We start from the raw sequence: 23,498 nt of genomic DNA, 5'->3' as shown, positions 1-23,498 counted from the left end.
AAACACGCTAATGTGACAATCAAAACCGTAAAAAACAACCTTATATTTAGCGTAGGTATAATGAAACACTCAATCGATTTCGAGGGCAGCTAAAGGTCCCTCCTCATCAGGAGAAAGAAAGCTTTCTACTATTACAAAAATAGATAAAGCAAATAATAACTTTAGCATTATATGAAAACAATTCAACGCAGAAATTATTCATAAAGAACTTCTCAACGCAACTACTTATCAATTAGCCAACCTTACAGAAACATCTATAATAAACAGGATTAAAACTTTTCATAAAAAACTCAATATTACTTTCAATACAAACTACAACAGATTTAGTAACCTTTATGCAATTCCCAAATTCCATAAAACACCATTAAAATCCAGATTTATTGCTAATGGAACTAATAATTACAACAAAAATGTAGACTATTATTTTTCAATTCAACTTAAAAATATCTGCAAATTTATTTTCAACGATTGTAACACTAATCATAACTATTGCTGGATCATCCATAATAACACTCCTGTCATTAATACCATTCAAACAATTAACATCCAAAACATTAACTGCTATGACTTTGAAAACTTATATATCTCACTTCCTCTAGAAGTAATCTATACCAGTGTACTTGATCTGCCTAAACTCTTCCCTGATATACTCACAAGTATGACGCTTAACAAATGGAAAACCTACCTAAAATGCACACTTTTTCATAACTACATCAGGTTTCAAAATCAACTTTTTAAACAAGTCAGAGGTTTGCCAATGGGCTTACTTTCCAGTACCTCGATCTGTAATATCTTTTTATTTATCAAAAAATTTAACTTCCAAAAAATCTACAACCACAAGAGTTAAATTACTACAAGCACACCTACAGATATATTGATGACCTTATTACAATTAATAATTTTGGTAAAATTGAACACTCCCATATTTATCTAAATTGTCTTACACTTAATAAAACAAATAATTCACAAAATAGCATAGACTATCTAGATCTTCAAATCATTAACTACAAAAAAATTTTACTTTTTGACAAAACAAGAAACTTCAATTTCAATACTAACAAGTTAATAAATTGGAATTCCAACATATCCAAAAAAGTAATTAACAATACAATAATAAATCAAATACAACGAATTAAAATTATCTGCACAGATACAATAGATTTACAACGCGAAATTTTGCTTCTTATTAAAATTCTCAAAAATAATCTAATACCCATTCAATTTATTAACCATTGCCTTAAAAGAGCAGGCGTTCAATACTCACTCTAAATCATTTAACTGATAGAGATATGATAATTTGTTAATAAACCTGAGAAGGCGGTATAAGTTGGATGACTATCAGTTGAAGGACTTGTATATAGTGTAATTACTCAGTTGTATATATTGTAAAAAGCTAATTGTCTTCAGACTTATGTTGTTAATAAAAAAATGGGCCTATTTCATAATCTTTAGTCTGTCTAATAGCTCTTAGATAGTGAAAATTCCTTTTTTTCCTTTCTTAAATTCTTAATCATTTCGACACGACAATTAGCCAGAAATTAATTAATTTCCATTCACTAGTATTTTCAAAAGAATAAATATTTACAGACAGTTTCACTCAAATAAGAGCTCCACATAATACATCCCTCAAGAATTCCGAGTCCCACCCGCTACCATAAATTACTTCACCCAAGTCTTACCGACTGATATTATTCAAAGCCCCCGCTGCTGCTAAGAATTTTTTCGGACACCCTACACTTCTGAGTCAGACGCGAAGAGAACACTTTGCCGACTCCCCACTAGAAAGAATGTAAGTTAATTAATACTCTTTCTGGCCTTTATATCTTCATGTACATACACTATTCTTATTATATTATTTACTTTTATATTATTTTTGATTTGTTTTTACAAAGTTTGCATTATTTAACTTATTTTGTAATCTTCTATGTTTATTTCAACTTTATACTTTTAATTCTATTTCATAATGACAATTTCCAATGTTCAATTTTTACAAATAATATGGAACTCAAATGCATAAACACGGGGGTGTCGGGGGACGGTTACTCGAGTTTTTTCGGAATTCCCTACAGAAATTGCTTTTCACTCAAAATTGAATTGGCTAAAATGCTTCATAGGAATAAGTTCTTTGAGTATCAGCATTGGTTCGTAATTCCTTCTATTCGCGGAAATATTTTGGCCTGACTAGAATTGCCGGTTTGACTTAACCTTATTACTCGAGTAAAGACTAAACATCTTCGTATATACGTATTTATTTATTAATTATTGTTCATTGAACGGGAGTTGGTTTGTTCCCCTTGAAAAGTCAACTAATTTCCGATCAATGACAATGGTTACATGCATTTAATTTAATTTTCCTTTTACAATTGAAATTTTTTTCATCATGATGATTTAATTCCAGTCACCGTTAAAACATTATTAACATTTTACTTTCAAGTTACTTCAAAACATCTTTCAAAATATAACTTCACTCTTTTAAAATAATTCTACTTTAATTAAACTTAGATAATATAGTCAATTCATCAATATTGTTTAGTAAATAAATTATTTATATATATATATATAGTAGTAGGTGGAAACATTGCAGCAACCTTGCTAAAAAGTTACCAGGAGCTGTAGCTCCACGAAATGTTGTAACATAGTACTACATAGACAATAAGAAATTTTAAACTTTTGCGCATAATGCTGCAAAAAGATTTGCAAAAAGATTTCGTGGAGCTACAGCTCCTGGTAATAAACATATGTATACATATGTATATATATATATGTATATATATGTATGAAATGTAATTTCTCATATATTATTTGTTTTGTGCAACCGGGGCAACAGGAATGAGAGAAATTTTGGAATATAAAGTGGTAGGTTTATTTTAGCATCCATCTCACAAGCGTTCTCCTCGTACCTCGAGCAGAAGCCCAATTTATACATATGTGTACGTCACGAAGCTCCTCCAATCAGCGATATTAATTGAAATCACGAGGTGACGCTATCTTCTCATCAGGAGTGTTCTTAAGTACTTTATGTAATATGACAGATTTATGAGTTTGGCGATTTGGCGGGCGCCAACAGGTTAATATATTTTATACTAAAGAAAGGATTTCGCCAAAATTTAGGAACAGAGATGCAATTTAGGTAGAGAATCGCCATCACATTATTAAGCAATATTATTAGAATTTAATTTAATCAATTAATTTAAAAATATCATTACAGATTATCCCCCCCATCTGAAAAGGCTTGCAGTCGCGGCCGTCGACCCAAGACAGTCCAGATAGTGAGAGCAGAAAATTTAGTTATTAGGAAATTAAGTGAGTAGGAAAACTGATTGGATTTACCTCAAGGGACACAAAATGTTTACATAAAATATGACATAAAATATTTGAATATAATTAATACAGTATATAAAATATAATAAATGATTAATGAAATTATAATATAGTAACTAAGTGCAGAACAAATAAAGCACTAATAACATATTGCTGGTTAGCTACGCGGCAATAGGAAATATAGGAAGTAACTGAATTTGTAAGTTTATATCTTAGGGCATGCCATTCACAGTTTGTGTATGAGTCCATACAATCATTAGAGTTGTCATTCAGGCTCATCTTTAGTCTTTTACTGGTCTTTGGAGATCTCCGGAGCATTTAATTAGCGCTAGAATTATGGATCAGCATTGGCACTGAAAACATTTAAGTTTTTATGTCACGACACTAGAGCTCTTATCTCTTGTTGAAAATACACATTTTGCTAGGTTTTTAACATATTTTGTCACTCTATTTTTCTCTTATTAATGATAACAAAACAAAATTTAACTTCCAACATCCATACCAGTTTTTTGTACACGATGCTGCTGAAACATAAAATGAAATTCAGAAATTTCAACAACTGAAATTTAACTTTTTCAACTGTTGCTACAATTTATAACACAAACATAGGAAAACATGAGCTCAAGGAAATGTGAGGGTATAGTACTCTACTTGTAGTATAGCCTCAATTGAGTGTTTCCCACACGGAAAGTGCATTGAACCTGAAACTCAAGTTTGAAGGAGCCCAGTAAATGAAAAGGGCAGACAAACTTTTCAGACACTGAGAGATAAATCAATTATTAAGGGAGACAACAGGATGAAAACTAAAAGAAGGGTTATGGATAGTTTATTGATTTATAAATTTTGATTTATTCATGATGTAATTTAAAGTTCTCGGGTGGATAATAGAACCTTAATTTTGACGCATGTACAATCTCAGTTGGTTTCTTCGTGTGAAAATTTTCCCTGTCGATTTCATAATTAACTTCAGATAATTTATTCATAATCCGATAAGGGCCTGAATAGGGTGAAGTCAATTTTCTAGTATTTGGGTATTCAAATTCCCCGTAAAGGACAAAATCTCCAGGTTGAAATTTAGATTCTACAAATCTGATGTCATATCTAGTTTTATTCTTTCGGTGGTATTCGATAGTTCTTTTCTTTGCTAAAGCCCTTGCTTCATTTAAGGAAGGGTATTTATTTTGATCAATTGGAGATTCAAAAGGGAGGTTACCAAATAGTAAGTATGCTGGGGTGAACTTAGTTACCGTATGAGGGGAGTTGTTATATTCGATAACAACTTGCTCTAGCACTTTAGTCCACGGTACTTTTTTAGAAGAAGAATTTACTTTACATTTTAGTCGACTTACTATTGATTGATTTACTCTTTCTACTTTACCATTTGTCTGGGGATGGTGAGATGAAGTTAAAAGTTGTTTAACATTATGCTTTTTAAGAAATTTTTTGAATCTAGAGGAAGTGAAGGCTGCATTCCTGTCACTCAGAATTTTTTCGGGGACTTGTATTTGAAATATTTGTTTTAGACAATTGGCATAGGTTTCTGAAGTTACACTTTTAGAGGGAAAAGCCCAGACATATCTTGTTGCATGGTCAATAACTATATGTAAATATTTTTTTGTAGAATTATAATAATTAAATCCTCCCACAGTGTCAATAGAGAGACATTCGAAAGGTTTGTCGGTTGGGGGTACGTCTTGCATAAGACCAAATTTTTTCTGTTTTTTCTTTTTATTAAGTTGACAAGTATGACAATGTTTAACAAAATTTCCGATATCTTCGCTAATATGAGGCCAATAATATTGAGGGGTGATTAAGTTAAGCATAATTTGAACTCCCGGGTGACCAAAATTTTCATGGGTTTTATTCAAGAATTTTAATCTTAAAGATTTAGGTACTACAATTTTATAAAAATTCTTTTTCTTAATTACCATCATATCATTTATCTCTTGGTAATTTTTTCCGCAGACATTACCAGTTTTTTGTTGTTGGATTATTTCATTTCTATCAAGTAAATGTACATAATGTTGGAGGTGCTGCGAAACAGGATGTCTAGAAAGCATGTCAGCTTCAATATTGGTAGAGCCCTTCTGATACTTTACTTCATAATTGAACATACTTAGTTTGAGTGACCAACGGAAGAGTCTACCTTTTAAATTTTTAACATTTTTGAGCCAAACGAGGGCCGCATGATCCGTATGTATAAACAAATTTTTGTACAAACAAATAACAAATATGTATAATAAATAACAAAAATGTACGTACAAACAAATAACAAATTTTTGTCCATGCAGATAGTAATAGAATTTGTCTAGGGGATCTACTATGGCCAAACATTCTAACTCAGTAATCGTATAATTTTTCTCATAATTTCTTAAAGTTCGGGAATGATATGATACAGGATGAAGGACATCATTTTCATCTGGTTGTTTCAAAACAGCTCCAACAGCAGTTTGAGAAGCGTCAACAAAAATATGACATGGCCTACTGGAATCATACAATTGTAAAACAGGTTTGGAAATCAGTATTCTTTTCATTTCGTCGAAAGCTTTTTGACATTGGTCATCCCATTCCCACTTGACATCTTTTTTCAAGAGTCTGTTTAATGGAGCTCTAATAGTTGCATAATTCGGAATGAATCTATGATACACATTCACACTTCCCAAAACTCTTTGTAACTCTTTGGTGTTACTGGGGTTTTTAAGTTTCTTAATAACTTCTATATTATGGTTATCGGGAATTATTCTACCATTTTTTATTTCATAGCCAAGAAATGTGATCTGATCTCGGGCGAACACACATTTGTTTCGATTCAATTTAATATGCTCCTCTTTAAACACCTCAAATAAAATTTTTAAATGTTCTAAATGTTCCTTCTCAGAGGAAGAGTACACGATTATATCATCAAAATAACTGCAAGCGAAATTAATTTTATTTTTTGTTAATATTCGTCTAATTGTTCTGTTAAAAATTGCAGGAGCATTTTTGAAACCAAAAGGGAGTCTTAACCATTCGAATAATCCAAAATTCGTGCAAAAAGCTAATTTCTCAGTATCTGCAGGGTGAATCGGGATGTGCCAGAAACCAGATCTCAAATCAATTGTAGAAAATACTTTTGCTTTACTTAATTTGTCTAACAAAGTGTCAATGCGAGGAAGAGGGTTTGCATCTGTTTTAGCCAGGGAATTCAATTTTCGATAATCTATACACAATCTAGTTTTTTTTCCTTCCTCACGTTTAAGTACTAAAGTCACGGGGGACGAATATGGGCTACAACTTTCTTTAATTATACCTGCTTGTAATAATTGATCAATTTGGGTCTTAATTTCCTCTTCTTCCATAGGGGATGTTCTATAAGGTCTTAATGATACAGGCAAATCAGAATTTAAATTAATTCGTTGAGGTTCAATATTAATTTTTCCTACATCATACTTATTTTTAGAAAACACAGATGAATAATCATTTAACAATTTTTCCAAGTTATACTCTTTGTTATCGACAGTATTAGAAACAGCATTTTTCACATAAATGTTAGACTGAGAAACTAATTCATTTGGATTTGTAGTCCGAGATTTACAAGTTGGAAAATTTCTTACATCATCATCATTATTATTATTATTAACACATGGATAAACATTTGTTGTACCACCTTGAAGTTGGAGGTGTAGAGATATGGGTCGACTGTCAAAATGGCAGTCATCATTAAGTACAATAGCTCTCTGTTTAATTTTTAAATTAGTACAATCAATACTCAACTCAAATAATTTGCATTCATAAAGTCCTAAAATTACATAATTCAAATTATTATCAAGAACAAACAAGGTAATTTGTTTACTAATCCGTCCAATTTTCATTTGTATACAACATATTTTGTTGAAGATTATTTTTCCTTTAGTTTGGGTTACTGAAAATGATCTAACTCTTTGTACTTTTAAACGTAATTGTCTAGCTGTTTTGGAAGAAATTATTGATATGGTGGCACCACTGTCTACAACACACTCTAGACGTTTCTTATTGGGCAAATATCCCGACACCTTTAATAGTCAACTACTGTGAGGGGTTTCTGGGGTTGGTTCTATTGCAAGGGGCGTAACATTAGGTGTATCAGATCTCTCCCTTCTGAAAGGACAAACCTGAAACCAGTGAAAAGCATTTGGGATTCCGTTCCGGGTGCAAAGTCTACAGGGACTAGGTGGCAATGGCAATCTATTTTGAGAATTATAATTATGATGGCTTGTAAATCCTGGACCACTGAACCGATTATAAAAATTACTTGGTCTCTGAAAACGTTGGAAATTGTTGGGTCTAGGAGAATCTTGTCTCACAGTAGCTGAAATTCTACTTCTATTAAATCGATTGTAATCTTGAGAACTGTTCCCAATCGGAGTAACAAATCTGGGAGGTGCACTTTTGATTTGTTGATTTTCGCTAATCTTAATAAGCTTATGGACATGAGTAAGCCAAGAGATGGGGTCAGAGGGTGCGTTGATCGTCATTAAGGATTTTAATTCTATAGGAAGGCCATCCGTCAGACCCTCCAAGATCATTTCATGAGTTAGATTTAATTTTTTACCAATATCTAATTTTTTGCGAAAATATTGCGTTATGTCCTCTTTATGATTGTACTTGTAATTGGCAAAATCACCAAACGTAGTTAAAGTGGGGTCGAAAAAATTTTCCTTTAAAATTTGGACTAATTCCACATGTTTAGTAATTTTATGGCAGTTTTTGACATATACGCTAAGTGCATTACCTTTTAGATATCGAGCTACATTATTAAGCTTCCACGTTTCATCTTTATCTAAATGAGTTTTGTTAAAGTACTCAAGCCATGAATTTATATCCATATCATTCTGCGCGTCAAAGGGAATTATACTTGTTTCAGGTTCAGCGCTAGCTGCCCTTAATGAATCATCAGGATCAGAGAGGTTTTCATTAGCCATTATTCTTTTAATAATACTTTCATAAATAAAACTAATAATACTTTATAAATAAAACTAATAATACTTTCATAAATAAAACTTACTTTCATAAATAAAACTAACTCAAAAATAATACTCTTTAAATTTTCCCAAAACAATATTAAAACCAAAATACATCCTTTAAATACCAAATTTAAAATACATTTATACCAAAATAATACTTTTTAAAATTTTCAAAATAAAAACACTATTATTAAATCAGTAATTATAACTCAATAGTAATAATATCATTTGCATCGCCAATCTTTTTACTAATTGCTTCTGTCTGACTTATTGTGATGAGAATACGAGTGATGAAATTGACACGAAAATACACATTTTTGTGCACTCTTGATTAGATTTTCGCAAAACACGATCAATCACCACACAAGCACAAAGCTCTCGAGAGCAACACAGAACGGCGTAGACGTAGGGAAAGATTTCCATCCTCAAAAGTAGGTCAACGGTAAGAGCACATTTGATGAACGACGAACTTTCGATGGAAACACAAATCACACATCACAGGGGGCAGAAGGATGCTTCTCTGGACGTAAAATAATCTGCAGAATACCAGAATACAGGTAACAGAAGAATGATTCTCTTGAAGCAAGAACGCCTAGCGAAAAATGTAGAAACATAGAAGTCGCACAGCGGCAAATTCATATAAAGTGCGTAACATTTTATCCGTATAATCCTTGGGGTATTATCTTTTTTAGATAATCCCTTTGAAGGTGGAATCCTACCGGCTTTTTGAAATGTAATTTCTCATACATTATTTGTTTTGTGCAGCCGGGGCAACAGGAATGAGAGAAATTTTGGAATATAAAGTGGTAGGTTTATTTTAGCATCCATCTCACAAGCCTTCTCCTCGTACCTCGAGCAGAAGCCCAATTTATACATATGTGTACTTCACGAAGCTCCTCCAATCAGCGATATTAATTGAAATCACGAGGTGACGCTATCTTCTCATCAGGAGTGTTCTTAAGTACTTTATGTAATATGACAGATTTATGAGTTTGGCGATTTGACGGGCGCCAACAGGTTAATATATTTTATACTAAAGAAAGGATTTCGCCAAAATTTAGGAACAGGGATGCAATTTAGGTAGAGAATCGCCATCACATTATTAAGCAATATTATTAGAATTTAATTTAATCAATTAATTTAAAAATATCATTACATGTATAATATACATATGTATATATATGTATATATATATATATACATATATATATATACGTATGTATATATATGTATATTTGCAAAGAAGACGAAATCAAAAATTCGATAATGCTTTACAGTTAATTTGATACTGCAATTCCAAAGTAAACAAGTAACATCAATTAAAAACAATTATACAAAACTAAAGCAGTTAAATTTTACGCGAAAAAACCTACTGTAACTTCTACTAAATTATACAAACTACAAAACCAAAATTGGAAATCTGAAAAGACTAATAAATGTTTTAAAAACCTAAAAATTAACATCAAGTTTTGTTTGCACACAGCCAAAAACATTTTAAAGACAAAGAAATTATATACAAATAATTTCAATAAATGGTAATTAGCTCAATTCGAGGTTTCACACAGACTTATGAAGAGAAAAGTGTAAGAAATCTTCAGTATAGCTAATACCATCGGCACTTTTCGTCAAACGAAACAATTGAGACTGAAAGCCATAATTCATTAAAAAATATATTAATTTAAATTATCTTATTCTAGCTATTTCTAAATGGCTTCGTCTCTTTTCCCGAGGTGCCTGTAAGTTAAAATTAAAATTGAACTTAAAGAACAAAATAGAACACAAGAAAAAATTTTGAAAAAAAATTAAAACTTCAGACAGATGTAAGAAAAATCTATACAAAGTAGCCTGGGCTGGCAAATGTACAATTAAATTAAACAGGTTAAAAGCTGATAGTAAAAAATAAAAATTAAAAAAAAAAAAATGTATGATTTTGAGGGTAAGCTTTCTCTCTCTCTCTCTCTATATATATATATATAAGAGCTCAGACATTTCAAATTTTAGATTATTGAATATCAAAGTCTTTTTTAATTGTCCTCTGTAATTGAGATCATCAATTATACATTTAGCCAGCGGTTCCAAGGCATACAGCCATAACCCCTGCTGTGAGGTGTGGGGGCGCTGTTTCTTATCACAGCAGGTAATCATATGACATCTTTATTCATCCTTCGTACATCTTTAACAGCTCAACGATATGTTGATACTATCCTGCGGCAGGTTGCGTTAACCTTCATGGCATGTCGTCTTGGGGAAATTTTCCAGCCAGATAATGCCAGGCCACATACCGCTCGCATATCTCTGGACTGTCTCCGTGCGGTTGATACACTCCTTGGAAAGCTGGGTCACCAGACCTTTCACCAATCGAGCATGTTTGGGACATAGTAGGCCGCCAGATTCGCAGATCATGAGCTACAACTGATGAATGCCTGGCAGAATGTGTCACAGGAGGACATTAGGAAACTCTATCACTCCTTGCCTCGACGAATTCAACCATGCATTACAGCCAGGGGTGGTTCGGCCAACTACTAATTTGAACACCCAATGGGTGATTTTGAGCCGTGAACGGGTACTATGACCTTGATTTTTGAATCATTTTATTATTTGTATATGAGCTATACACATATTCAATTTTATCAAAAACAACCACTTTCTTCATGGTGCTTCGATTTTTGTGCAAAAGAGTGTAATAAACAAATTTAAAGTAATTTGAATGAAAATGCAAGGCCATTACCTTTACTTTGTACATGAAAGTAAAGGTATTGCATTTTCGTTTACACGTATTTTACTTTCTTCTACAAAGTAAAGGAAGATCTGTAATCGAGAAAAATTTCGGGAATCGTATTTCAATGAAAATATCCATTTTGACCGTGCGCGAATCTGTCTGGGAGGTATTTTTGTGTGACTTTTGCACATGTGGAACAGATTAAAGGACTCTTTTCTCCAAAACGTATTTTAAAATGGATTTAAATCGCAATCGGCAGTACCAATCGCTGCTTCAATTTTATTATTGCAAATGTTTATTGCAATCGGCCGTACCAATCACGTATATATATATATATATATATATATATATATATATATATATATATATATATGATTAAATTTTTAAAGAACTACAAGAATAAAATACCTTAAAAATAATTAAAGAAATTCAAAATTTTTAAAAGTAAAATCCTACGCTGTCGCTGCTAAGATAATTTTTTTAAAATATAACAGTAAATATATATATGACTATATTATCTCCTAGAAAATGAAACAAAATTATATAGTAAAAAATTTATATAGTACTACTGGGGAAACAAAAAATTGAATTTGTAACTTATTAAACGCTAACGGGATTCAAATCAACTTTTGGTGATTGTATAGAGGGATTCCAATTCTCTTGAAACGTCGGAAAGCTTCTATAGAGTCAATAATAATTTTAATTATTCAAATATTTTACTTTATGTTTTTAAAATTTTTCTTAATTCAGAATTTAATAAATTACAGCTTCACTATCTAAATTTTCTTCTCATTTTCCTTCGAGATAACCCAATAATATATATATATATATATGTAGAATTGGTACTTATTGTCTAGGAATATGATGTTCGTAAACTTACTTCCGATGTGGCTGTCTAGGGGCTAATAAACTAGTCCGATTTACAAATAACTTGAATATTTAATGAAACATGGATAGTTGCTACAAACTACAAAGTAATTACATACGTAGAAGGAAATAGATGAGATTATTTACAAACGAAGAGAAGGAATCGCATTTTACAAGCAAACATCTTTGAATCGCGTCATCGTCCTAATGGCGGAATCGCCTGCCTTCGTCATCGAAAAAGTGAAAGATTTACTCTCACAGCTTGTCGCGTCATCCGATTATAAATGAACGATGCCAACCCACAACTGCTCGTCCATCCTGATGGAATGCGGCCTCGGATTCTTACATTACCACTGTCTACATCTAGGGATCTGAAACATAAAATTAAAAAAAAAAATAAAAAAAAAAAATAAAGAGATTTTTAGTTACTATTGATGGAAAAGTCGTTTTAAATGGTTTATTTCAGCCATCTTTTCTTATCATCTTAACATCCTCAGAAATAACGGCGTTAGCTCTTCTTAAATGCTCTTTCAGTGTTCGTTCATCTTTAACAGTCTATCTGAATACATGTATTTTGCAAACACGTCTTCCTTTGATGTTGTCTGGAACAATTCATCTTCGTATTTACGTCTTCTTAAACATCATCTGAATACGTCTTCTGAATGCGTCTTTTTAGATACCGTCTGGATACGCCTTCTGAATGCGTCTTAGATATCTTCAAGATCCGTCATTCGAATGCGTCTTCTCAAAATCATCTTCTATAAGCCGTATTTCTTCACACATTTCATCCTTAGACATCATCTTCAGTCTTCTTAAATTAGTTCACGTCTTTAAAATAATAGTCCAAGTCCATTAGTCAAATCGGGAGAAATTTGTCAACCTGGGAAAAAGTTTATAATCAGGAATCATCAAAATTGGTATTTCATTATCAAAGATCGTCTGTCCATGGTTTCAGGTATTCAGCACAGGTACTAGTCTTGAAAGGTCCTTCGGTAAAACCAACCTTCTCCACGTCGTATGTGTTATTAGGTTTCACCTTGGTAATTTTGTATGGACCTAAAACCTTGGATTTTAGCTTTATACCTGGCCCTAGTTGAGTGCGTTTAATAGCTACCATATCATTGATCTTGTATTTACGAGGGAGTTTTCGACTTCGATTGTAAGTCTTTCGATTATCTTCCTGGATCTTACGAATCTGCTCTTTCGCCTCTTTACGTAAATTTTCTCTAGACTCGATAAAGTCCTTCTGAATTTCAGCTTCTATTAGTTCTTTAATCTTCCTGTCTTTATTCGTCTTTATCTTTGTACCAAACAAAAGCTCGAAAGGTGTCGAATTGATACTCCTCTGAAGAGTCGAATTAATTATTTGCTGGACATCATTTACGTGTTTGTACTATTTCGTAGGGTCACCTGTAGCCAACTTAGAAATGACTGATATGATCGTGAAATTCAACCGCTCTACTTGTCTATTGGCTCTTGGTAATCCTGTTGTGATTAAGGATAGATGAATATTTTCCTTAGTACAATAATCAGCAAATTCCTGAGAAGTAAATGCAGTACCTCTGTCAGCTACTATATTGCAGGGATTTCCAAATAATGATTTTTGAATTTCAAGTTTAGCTATTACTTCTTTACTAGAGGTGGTTTTAGTTGGATGTAACCAAACAAATTTTGTAAACGAATCAATAACCGCAAAAATGTACTTATAATTCTTGTTAGAACTCTCCAAAGGTCCCAAATGGTCTATGTGGTAAGTGTTTAGAGGAATATCTTCTTTAGGTAAAGGATGTAATAATCCCTCCTTCTTTCCAGATTTCCGGTTAGCCAGTATACAGGTAATGCAGTTTGCGATACATTTTTCAATTTTCTCTTTCAATTTAGGGATAAAAAAATTTTGTCTCACATGTTCTTCAGTACGTTTGGCAGCATAATGACCTCGTTCATGTGAGTCTTTACTTACTTCAATTTGCATAATCTCAAGTACTACTAGTGCTTCAATTCCATTCACCATTTTGTAAAGCACGTCATTCCGCAAACAATAATCTTCATATGGCTTAGACTTCAAAACTTCTTTTATAACTTTTATATTTTCGTCAGTTTCTTGAGCTTGAATTATTTTAAATGTTATACCATCTTGAATTACTATACATACAGGATTTCGACTAAGAGCATCCACTTGTCCCATACGGGTGCCAGATCTGTGTTCGATTGTGTAATCATAATCTTGTAACATTAATGCCCATCTAGATATTTTAGTACAAATGTCTTTCTTGCTCATAGTTTGTTTGAATGCATTACAATCTGTCACGATTTTAAATGGTATACTTAATACGTACACCCTGAATTTTTTAAGAGCTTCTACTACTGCTTTAACCTCCAATTCGTAGCTCGAATATTTACGCTCAATGTCTGTCGTTTTCCTACTCATATAATAAACCGGATGCACCTGATTATCAATTAAGGATTTCTGTAACAGAACCGCACCATAACCGTCAGCACTAGCATCAGTGTGTATTTCGGTTTCTGCTTTCGGATTATAAATACAAAAACAGGTTCTGATGTCAATATGCGTTTCAATTCGTTAAAAGCATAAAGTTCTTTAGTTTCGAATTTAAATATAGAATCTTTCTTCAGTAAATCACTAAGCGGTTTTGCAATTAATGAATAATTAGGTATAAATTTTCTGAAGTAATCAGTTAAACCTAAATAACTTTGAACATCTTTTACACATTTAGGTTCTGGAAAGTTAATTACTGCTTTCGTTTTAGAAGGAGAAGGATATAATTTCCCATCTTTAATTTTGTGTCCTAAAAATTCGATTTCGCGCTTCAAAAATTGACGTTTTTAATGTTTAGTTCTAGTCCATATTCCGATGCAGTCTGTAATACGCGTTTCAATTTTTGAATTCCCTGAGCTTCATTTTCGGAAGGAATAATGATGTCGTCCATATAGATTACAACAATATTGTCCTTTAAAAGATCACGAAATATATCGTAGATGTATCTTTGTAAAACACTTGGGCTGTTGGCAAGACCGAACGGGACCCTCCGAAATTCATACTGTCCGTTTTGTGTCACGAAAGATGTGTATTTTCTACTTTCTTCGTCCACTTCAACATGAAAAAATCCGTTCTTTAAATCTAGTGTTGTAAATACCATTGCTGCTTGTAATTTATCAATAACATCATCAATTAATGGCAGAGGAAAGCGATCGCGAATTATTTTTTTATTCAGGCGCCGATAATCCACGCAAAGTCTCCATGAGCCACATTTTTTTCTACTTAGCAAGATATTACTTGCGTAATCAGAACAGCTTTGTTTAATGATTTGTTTCTCCAACCACTCCGAAATCTGTTTATCAATTTCACGCTGCTCAGCTGGGGGAAAGCGTCGCAGCGAGCAATAAACCGGAAGTTGATCTGTCAGCATTATTCGCATCTTCAGGCCAGATGTTTTTATTTTATTCGGCTCATAATTCCTTACTAAGTGTAGTATTTCATTTCTATGTACTCCGTCTTTGATATGGCTTAAATCAATTTCCTCGTCATTATAAATATCACGAATGCACATCAAATAGTTTTCAGGTTGCAATTTTCTAATTTCGACTCCTTTTTTATTTACAGTTAATTCCCCTTGCCTTATAATATCAGTACCAATGATCGCTTGTAAAAACATTTCGTTTTCTGCGATAACACAAATATTTGATCGAAATGAAGAACCATCAATTTCGAATTCACCTTCAAATCTTCCTATAGGCTTAATTTTCCCATTACCAAACCCCGCTAACTGTAGATCTGCCGACTTAAGTTCAGGAGAACCTATCTTCTTATGTATATCTTCTCGGATTAACGTTACCTGACTACCAGTATCTATTAAAGCATCAATTTGCAAATTACGCAAATTAACAATTTTATGCATTTCTTTCTGACAAGTCTGAGTTATTGGAGTAACAGCTTTGGCATCTTGGATATTTTTAGATGATGTTTTCGAACAATCTACGGCTTTGTGTCCAAACAAATAGCATTTAAAACACTTAAATCCCTTACTCTTATTGTTACAAAAATTCGACTTATGGCCAAAACTTCCACAATTATAACACCTTGGCTCTTTAATCTTACTAGGTACAGCGCGTGTTTTATTTTGTGTGATAGTACTTGAATAACCCTTATTCTTCGTATCTGGAACGCGAATTTTCTCATAAATTTTTAATTTCTCTTTGAATTCAGAAATAGTTTTACAACCGTACAAAACAATTTTGTTACTACTCTGATCTGGTATCCCATTGATTACATAATCAAGAATTGATGAATCATCAACAGAACCGCGACTGGCTATTTCACGCATGGCAATTAAATATTCGGAAAGTGATTCACCAGGTTTTAAGTGTCGTTTCTGTAACAAATTATGAAGTTGTGCACTGTTTATTTTCGAACCAAATTCAGATAAAAGATTTTCTTTTAATTTTTTCCTTGATATTATACCTCTCAAAGACCTAATAAATACTTTAGCAGAACCAGTAAGCAATTTTTTAGCAAACACAATTTTCTGTAATTCCGATAACTTAAATAATTTAAAAGATTCTTCTAAATCACCAATGAAGGATTCAACTGGATATGTATCAGTGCCATTAAATTCAGAAACAGTTTCTAAGATATCACAAAAATGTAGGGAAATATTGCTAGGCATTATAATGTTTTCATTCACCGAGTTATTTATGGGAGGTGATTCTGACAGAACAGAATTAATATCATCATTTCTATCAGAATCATAAACACTTTCGTTTTCAGATAACTCCTCATCGTCATCACTTTCGGATTTTAAAAGCTTAAAATCACAAAGACTATTCAATATTAAATCACAGTTTTTTACAGGATTTGAGTCATAATTAAGATGTAACAAATTACACACAGAAATAAAATCATTTGCAGTAAAAGTTTTAAGTAATTTTTGTTTTGTTTCTTCAATATTAAAATCAGATGGAAAACCGCAAAAGTTACGCAATCTAGTTCTATTTTTTCGATCACCCAAAGTTCCAAACACAATTTTATGTAAAAGTTTAATTGACTTAGTAGGCCCAGTCTTTAAAGAATTTGAAATTCTAGGAATAGAATTTAAGGTAGTCATCTTAATTCACAGTATCATAGAACACTATTCCTAGAAGTAATAATGTGGAAATAATCGAAACAAAACTTACTTATTTTGTAATATTCATAATGCTTCTTCCTAGGCTCATACCGGCCTGAGCGCCCAAATCTGTAGAATCGGTACTTACTGTCTAGGAATATGATGTTCGTAAACTTACTTCCGATGTGGCTGTCTAGAGGCTAATAAACTAGTCCGATTTACAAATAACTTGAATATTTAATGAAACATGAATAGTTGCTACAAACTACAAAGTAATTACATACGTAGAAGGAAATAGATGAGATTATTTACAAACGAAGAGAAGGAATCGCATTTTACAAGCAAACATCTTTGAATCGCGTCATCGTCCTAACGGCGGAATCGCCTGCCTTCGTCATCGAAAAAGTGAAAGATTTACTCTCACAGCTTGTCGCGTCATCCGATTGTAAATGAACGATGCCAACCCACATATATATATATATATATATATAGGTATCCTTTATCCCACTCACAAGTACTTAACCCGGCCTTTATTTTCGCAATCATTGATCGTAGTTATATAATTTCAATTACAGATGTGTTAGACTAACGACATAATATATATGTAGCCTATGTATACGCTGTTAGTCTGACATAAATATTTTACAATATTTAATATCACTTTTTTGCTGTAATGATCTAAAAATATTTAGTATTGGTTTATTATTTCATCAAAAATGCGTATAATTTAATAAGCCGTACAAGAAATTCATGTAGTGATGACATTAGATTTTTTATTATAATTTAAAAAAGAATGCTACTAAAATTAAAACTTAAAACTAAAAAAATACCGATCATTCATCAAGATACCATCTGCTACGGAGCTACCGTACATAAATAACGTTTATTTTTGCAAAATGTGCTAATTATGTATTTACAAAATATTATCTTAATTCTTATTTACTTTGCTTTTATGTAAATTACCTTTTAAAACAACTTGGTTTCATTTCTTTAAATTTTTATTTAAATGTTCAGTTACTTGTTTTATCAACAGTTATTTAGCAGCTTCCTTTGTCAGGTTCTACGTTTATTCTAAAAATAATAATTTATCCAAGTGCTTTCATTTGCAAAATTGTTTTCCTGTTTTTTATTTTATACTATCTAATTATTGCACGGTGTTACTGTACTGACACCATTTAAATGGTGTTATAAAAAAATGGTTTTACATATGGTTTGAGCGGCCGAGCGGTAAAGTCGCTGAACACTGGTAGTTCGGTCCGAGGTTCGAATCCCGCGAACGGGCTGATTGCATGGGTGGTTTCGTGGTTTTCCCATGTGTAACGTGTATACGAGCCAGTTTCCCTTAGAAAGTCCTCCACGAAGGCATCCCTCCCTTAGACAGATAGCCCTAGTGTGCTTTGCCATAATTAAATACACCACACCAACACCATATGGTTTGTTTTATAATGGTGTTATGTTATAATGGTTTTAAGATCAGTATGGATATCATTTAGATATTCTAATTGATGCAAAACAAATTCACTGCTTTATCGAAATCGCTTCCTTAGTGTTTAACTAGATTCGCAATCTACACGTAGAAAAATTCTGATGTAGGCATCACGACTTAAGGCTTATTAAATTATACGTATTTTTGGCTTCAATTCATTTAAATTTATTTCTTCGCATTATTCTAACTTAATTAAAACACCTCTCAGAGCAAGTTGAAAATGAAATCAAAAATTGTAAATTTTGAAGTTAAATATCCCGGTCAAATTGTCGCACGGTAGTCAAACTTTTTCTAATTTTATTTTTTTATAATAGTATAAAACTATTCCAAATACAATTATAGGAACGGAGAGACAGTATTAAAATTTAAATTTCGTTATTTGTTGGAAATAATTTTTTTCTGTAAATTTGACATCGACAAAACATGAAATTTTTCGTCATTTAAAACACTTCTGCATAGGAAAGTACACGTTTATGAACAGCATTTGAGAAAATGATGTTATAACACTCCAATATGCAAAATTTCAACATTCTACGAATAATAATTTTTGAGTTATGCGAGATACATCCACACGTACGTACACACAGATTTCTGAATCGATTTTAAATTCATTTTACAATAGCTTTTTGAAAAACGAGCCTTTATTCTTTTCGTAGTTACAGACGTCATGCAAAAATTTTGTCCATGGGGATTAGGGAACTTCCAAAATGAGCATTTCTGTCTGAAATATGATATCCACAATTTTTTCAAATTCAAATGCTTCCTTTACTTCGTACAAGGACATTTAAAGTCATCAAACTACTTATGTTCTATTTAATTTAAAGATTAATAATTATTATTTACTTATGCATGTTACATAAAAAGTGTTGTAGAGGATTAGCATTTTATACACAGCCACCTGCAGTTTAGCCTTATTAGGCTCGTTCATTTTGATCTGTAGAACATACATGTTCTCGCTTTGATGTGAAGAACACACATGTTCTCGCTTTGATCTGAAGAACATACATGTTACTAAAACTATAAACAAATTCTGGGTGAAAATATGTAGCTAAGTTGATAATCGTAATTAATAAATAAAGCAGCGTTATACATGCAGGTATTCGTTTATCATTTTGTATGTTCATTCCGAGACTAGCTGATCTGGAAACTTGGAAAATGGCACCTTGAAATACTTGAAAGTTACTCTGATTCCTATATAGTTTTATTTGCTTGTCGATAGTAGTTTAAAAGCTAATTTATATATATATATATATATATATATATATATATATATATATATATATATACATATACATATACATATACATATACATATATATATATATATATATACAGTGTGATTCTAAATTGTTTTTGCAAATTAAGAGGGATGATAGTACTCATCCAGGTGAGCAATAATTACCATAGAACATAGGGTTGCATTCGACACTGAGAGGCAGAAAAGAGGAATATTAGAATTCCATCCTGAACTTACAACAGTGTTGGAAGAGCGAAAGGACGAGACCAAAAGTTGCACTATCAAGTTTAGTGGAAAACTCACAGAAAGTGCAGAAAACCGAAAGCTTGGCATTCGAGTGTTATTTCGAGCTTAGACTTTGATGGCAAACACTCAAAAGCACATCTTCGGTTGGCAAGATCTCAACCTCGCAAATGATTGCAACAAGTTAATTATCTAAATTATTAGGGAGATATTATCTATAAGGAGGGAAAAACTGCTGCCTCGATATCAAGTATCAAGGTAGCAGTTTTCTCCCCCTTAGCCATCTTCTATCCTCTCCTCCTGGACTTACTGTGCTGCGCGCATTTTACTGGAAGCGCCTTTCTATGAGACACGAAGCTCTGACAGCCGGAACACAAAGCATGAACGTTTCATACTAATCTCAGCACGCAGAGGAGTTTATAGTTATTTGATAATATTCAACCCTTGATTAGATAACTAACCTTTTGCAATCGTTTGCGAGGTTGAGAACCAAAGATGTGCATTTGAGTGTTTGCCATCAAAGTCTGAGCTCAAATTAACACTCGAACGCCAAGTTGTCGGTTTTATCCGTTTTGTGTACTTTCTGTGAGTTTTTCAGTAAACTGATTGTGCAGTTTTTGGTCTCTTTCATTCACTCTCCCAACACTGTTGTAAGTTCAGGATGGAATTCTAATATTCCTCTTTTCTGCTTCTCAGAGTGTAATGCGACCCTATGTTCTATATTAATTATTGCTCATCTGGATGAGTGCTATCACCCTTCTTAATTTGTAAAAATAATTTAGAATCACCCTGTGTATATATCAAAAGTATTGAGAATTCCAAGTTAGCTGATCTTTCGTCCACGTTCGATTTCAAATTCACTAAGGAAGTTATACAAAAGATTAATTATATTTCTAATGCACTCTTAAAGCTAAGTATTTAAACAAATTTTGTGCAATGAATTTATGGGTAAATTAGGTGTTCTATTTTTGGATTCTCTATATTATCCTGCATATTCAGTTCATATTTGAGGTATATTCAACAATTTAAGAAGATATTATTTTCCATACATAGTGTATTTTTAAAAGTAATTTTTTTAGTTCTTGAGAAAATGTTTTCTCTACTACAGGTAGCAAGTTCAAAAAGTTTTATTTGTATGGATATATATTAAATATTTCTGTCCATCTCTGTTTTGAAATTTGTTAGCGGAGATAAATCTCCAAAGCTGCGAGGTACAAAAATATCATTTTTAAAATTTAGACATATGTCATCGTAATCGTTTATTGGGTTGATAAATAGCACTCTATTGTGCAATTGGAACGTAAAAGCATCTGTGCAACATCATAAAAACCAGTATGCGGCTGCTTATTTGCCCAGCTTAGAGAAAGTACGCTGGAATATATATTAATTAAACCACAAAGTGATGTTCTATCTCATTAAACAAAATATAAGTCACAAATATATTCAAACTTAAAGCTCTTATTTGGAATGAAAACTTTTAAATTATCTGAAGCATTCTTATGCATGTCTACTAATATTTATATAAAAATTTTATAAAGATGAATATGGAAAACTTTACTTACGAAGACAACCAACATTCCCATCCGCCACTATCTTATGGAGACCCCAATATCCAGGCTCACATCTGTCGCAGCGAAGTCCACCCACACCAGTTTTGCATTCACACTGACCAGATATGGAATCACAACTCCCGCCGTATGATCCTAAACGGTTGCAGTTGCAAGTACCTAAAAAGAACAACGGTTAAATTTTGAAAGATATGGAAGTGCGATATATAATACATTTTCATTTATTCAGGCATGCACAACCTTACAATATTTTGCATAGACTGTAGTTTCTTACAAATCGAACATACTTGGCAATCTTACAACAAGTGAACTCATCGGCAATATTCGGTTGTTAAGTTACATGTACTGATTCTGTGTTACATTTGCTAGCTCCATTAATAGAATATTGCTATGCAAGTATTATTTTACACATAATCAGGTTTTAATTATTCAAACATTTGCATTGTTTTCGCTAATATAACGAAATCAGGGTTATTCAAGACTGTACAATTTATTATGAGTAAAACAAAGACTTGAAAGTGTCTTACATTAATTGAGAATATAAAAATGATTAATTTTAATGGAAAACAATGAGGCAAATCGAAACCAAGCCAAGTACAAAGGGTTAACCACCCATTATGAACAAAAAGACATATCTTTGAAGGAAATCATAAGTTCTCCTCCAGAGAGCATGAATGATAAGAAATCCAAAGTGGCTTCATTCTTCGTAGTGATATTTTTTGTAATGTATATGTAGTCTTGGAAGCTGTGAAATTCATTTTGCAGTTGCGGTCCGTTTCATTACGTTTTTCACACTATTGCGTGAAATGAAACCAAATTAGTAATATTCGTATTATTTGTAATACATATAGCAATTTTAGAGTATAACATTAAGTTGTTGTTGAATATCAAAACCTAAGAAACTATTAATTTTAATTTATTAGTAATTTTGTTTTTATATTTAGATAAATGTAGGATAAAATCCCTTTGCTCGTAATTTTTCTACTTGCAACAAACTACCAGCTGAACGGCTTAATAACAATCTCTACGGAAAGCAAAGCGCTTCGATTAATGAAGTTTATAAATCTATTTGTTCATATTTGTAAAGAATTCCTTAATTTCTTAATTCATATAATCACTTAAAATTCCCTGAAATTCAATTAAGAGTAATTTTATTATTATTTTGTAGCTATTCAGTTGGATAATACTTTCCATTTAGGTATACTCTTAAATTCCTCCGGAGAATTCTATTTTGTAATTTAATTATCCAATTTTATTTATTTACTTAATTTTTAGTTTATACTTTGAAATGTGCTTTGTTTCGTAACATCCCTTTTAGATATAATAAAATGATTTTGTAAGCATTTGATGCCTTCAATTATACGCTAAGTAATCATTTAAGAATGCTGAGAATATCCTGAATAAAAAATAGTAAATTAAAATTTTAATGTAGAACATATTCTGAATATGCATAATCAGACATTCGAATATGCATAATTCATAATGTGCAATTTAATTTATGACGTACATTGCTTAAAAACGACATAAGATTAACAAAAATATTTTTAGATAGGACAACATTGCATTCTCAAATACTTAAATTGAGCGTTATTTAAGGACAAGTCTTATAATCAGATAAGTAAAAAATTATTCAAAATATTTCTGACGTTTAGGAAATTTAATACTACATTACCCAAGAGAGAAAATTCAGAATAAGGAATGTGACATTTTAAGTTCAGTGTTACAAAATATAGAAAAATATTCCAGTTGAAGATAGAATAGAAAAGAAAAAACTAAGTGACAGGAAAATCGATTCGTCGATTTAGAGTTCTGGATAGGTGTCAGATTCTTGGTTATTAAATTACACTACTCAGCGACGCAGCAAATAACCCAAACTCGGCTGTAACAGTATTTCAAGATATATATTTCAATTTATTTTACATAGCATTTCAAAAAGCATATTTAATAAATTT

General features: G+C 32.0%; 1 protein-coding gene across 2 annotated transcripts in view; it reads right to left on the bottom strand.

Moving 5' to 3' along the window:
• The window catches only part of LOC118203430 (agrin-like), a 686,914-nt gene that overhangs the window by 154,320 nt on the left and 509,096 nt on the right, over window positions 1–23,498 (bottom strand). For both annotated transcript variants that reach the window (XM_085810654.1, XM_085810655.1), the window contains exon 10: window positions 21,541–21,705. In XM_085810654.1, the coding sequence (XP_085666780.1) occupies window positions 21,541–21,705 (165 nt within the window). The remainder of the gene's footprint in view (window positions 1–21,540; window positions 21,706–23,498) is intronic.

The sequence above is a fragment of the Stegodyphus dumicola genome, chromosome 2, assembly GCF_044657685.1.
Source record: "Stegodyphus dumicola isolate Sdum_Otavi_A_Nest chromosome 2, ASM4465768v1".
NCBI lineage: Eukaryota > Metazoa > Arthropoda > Arachnida > Araneae > Eresidae > Stegodyphus > Stegodyphus dumicola.
This window is presented reverse-complemented; position numbering and strand designations above follow the sequence as displayed.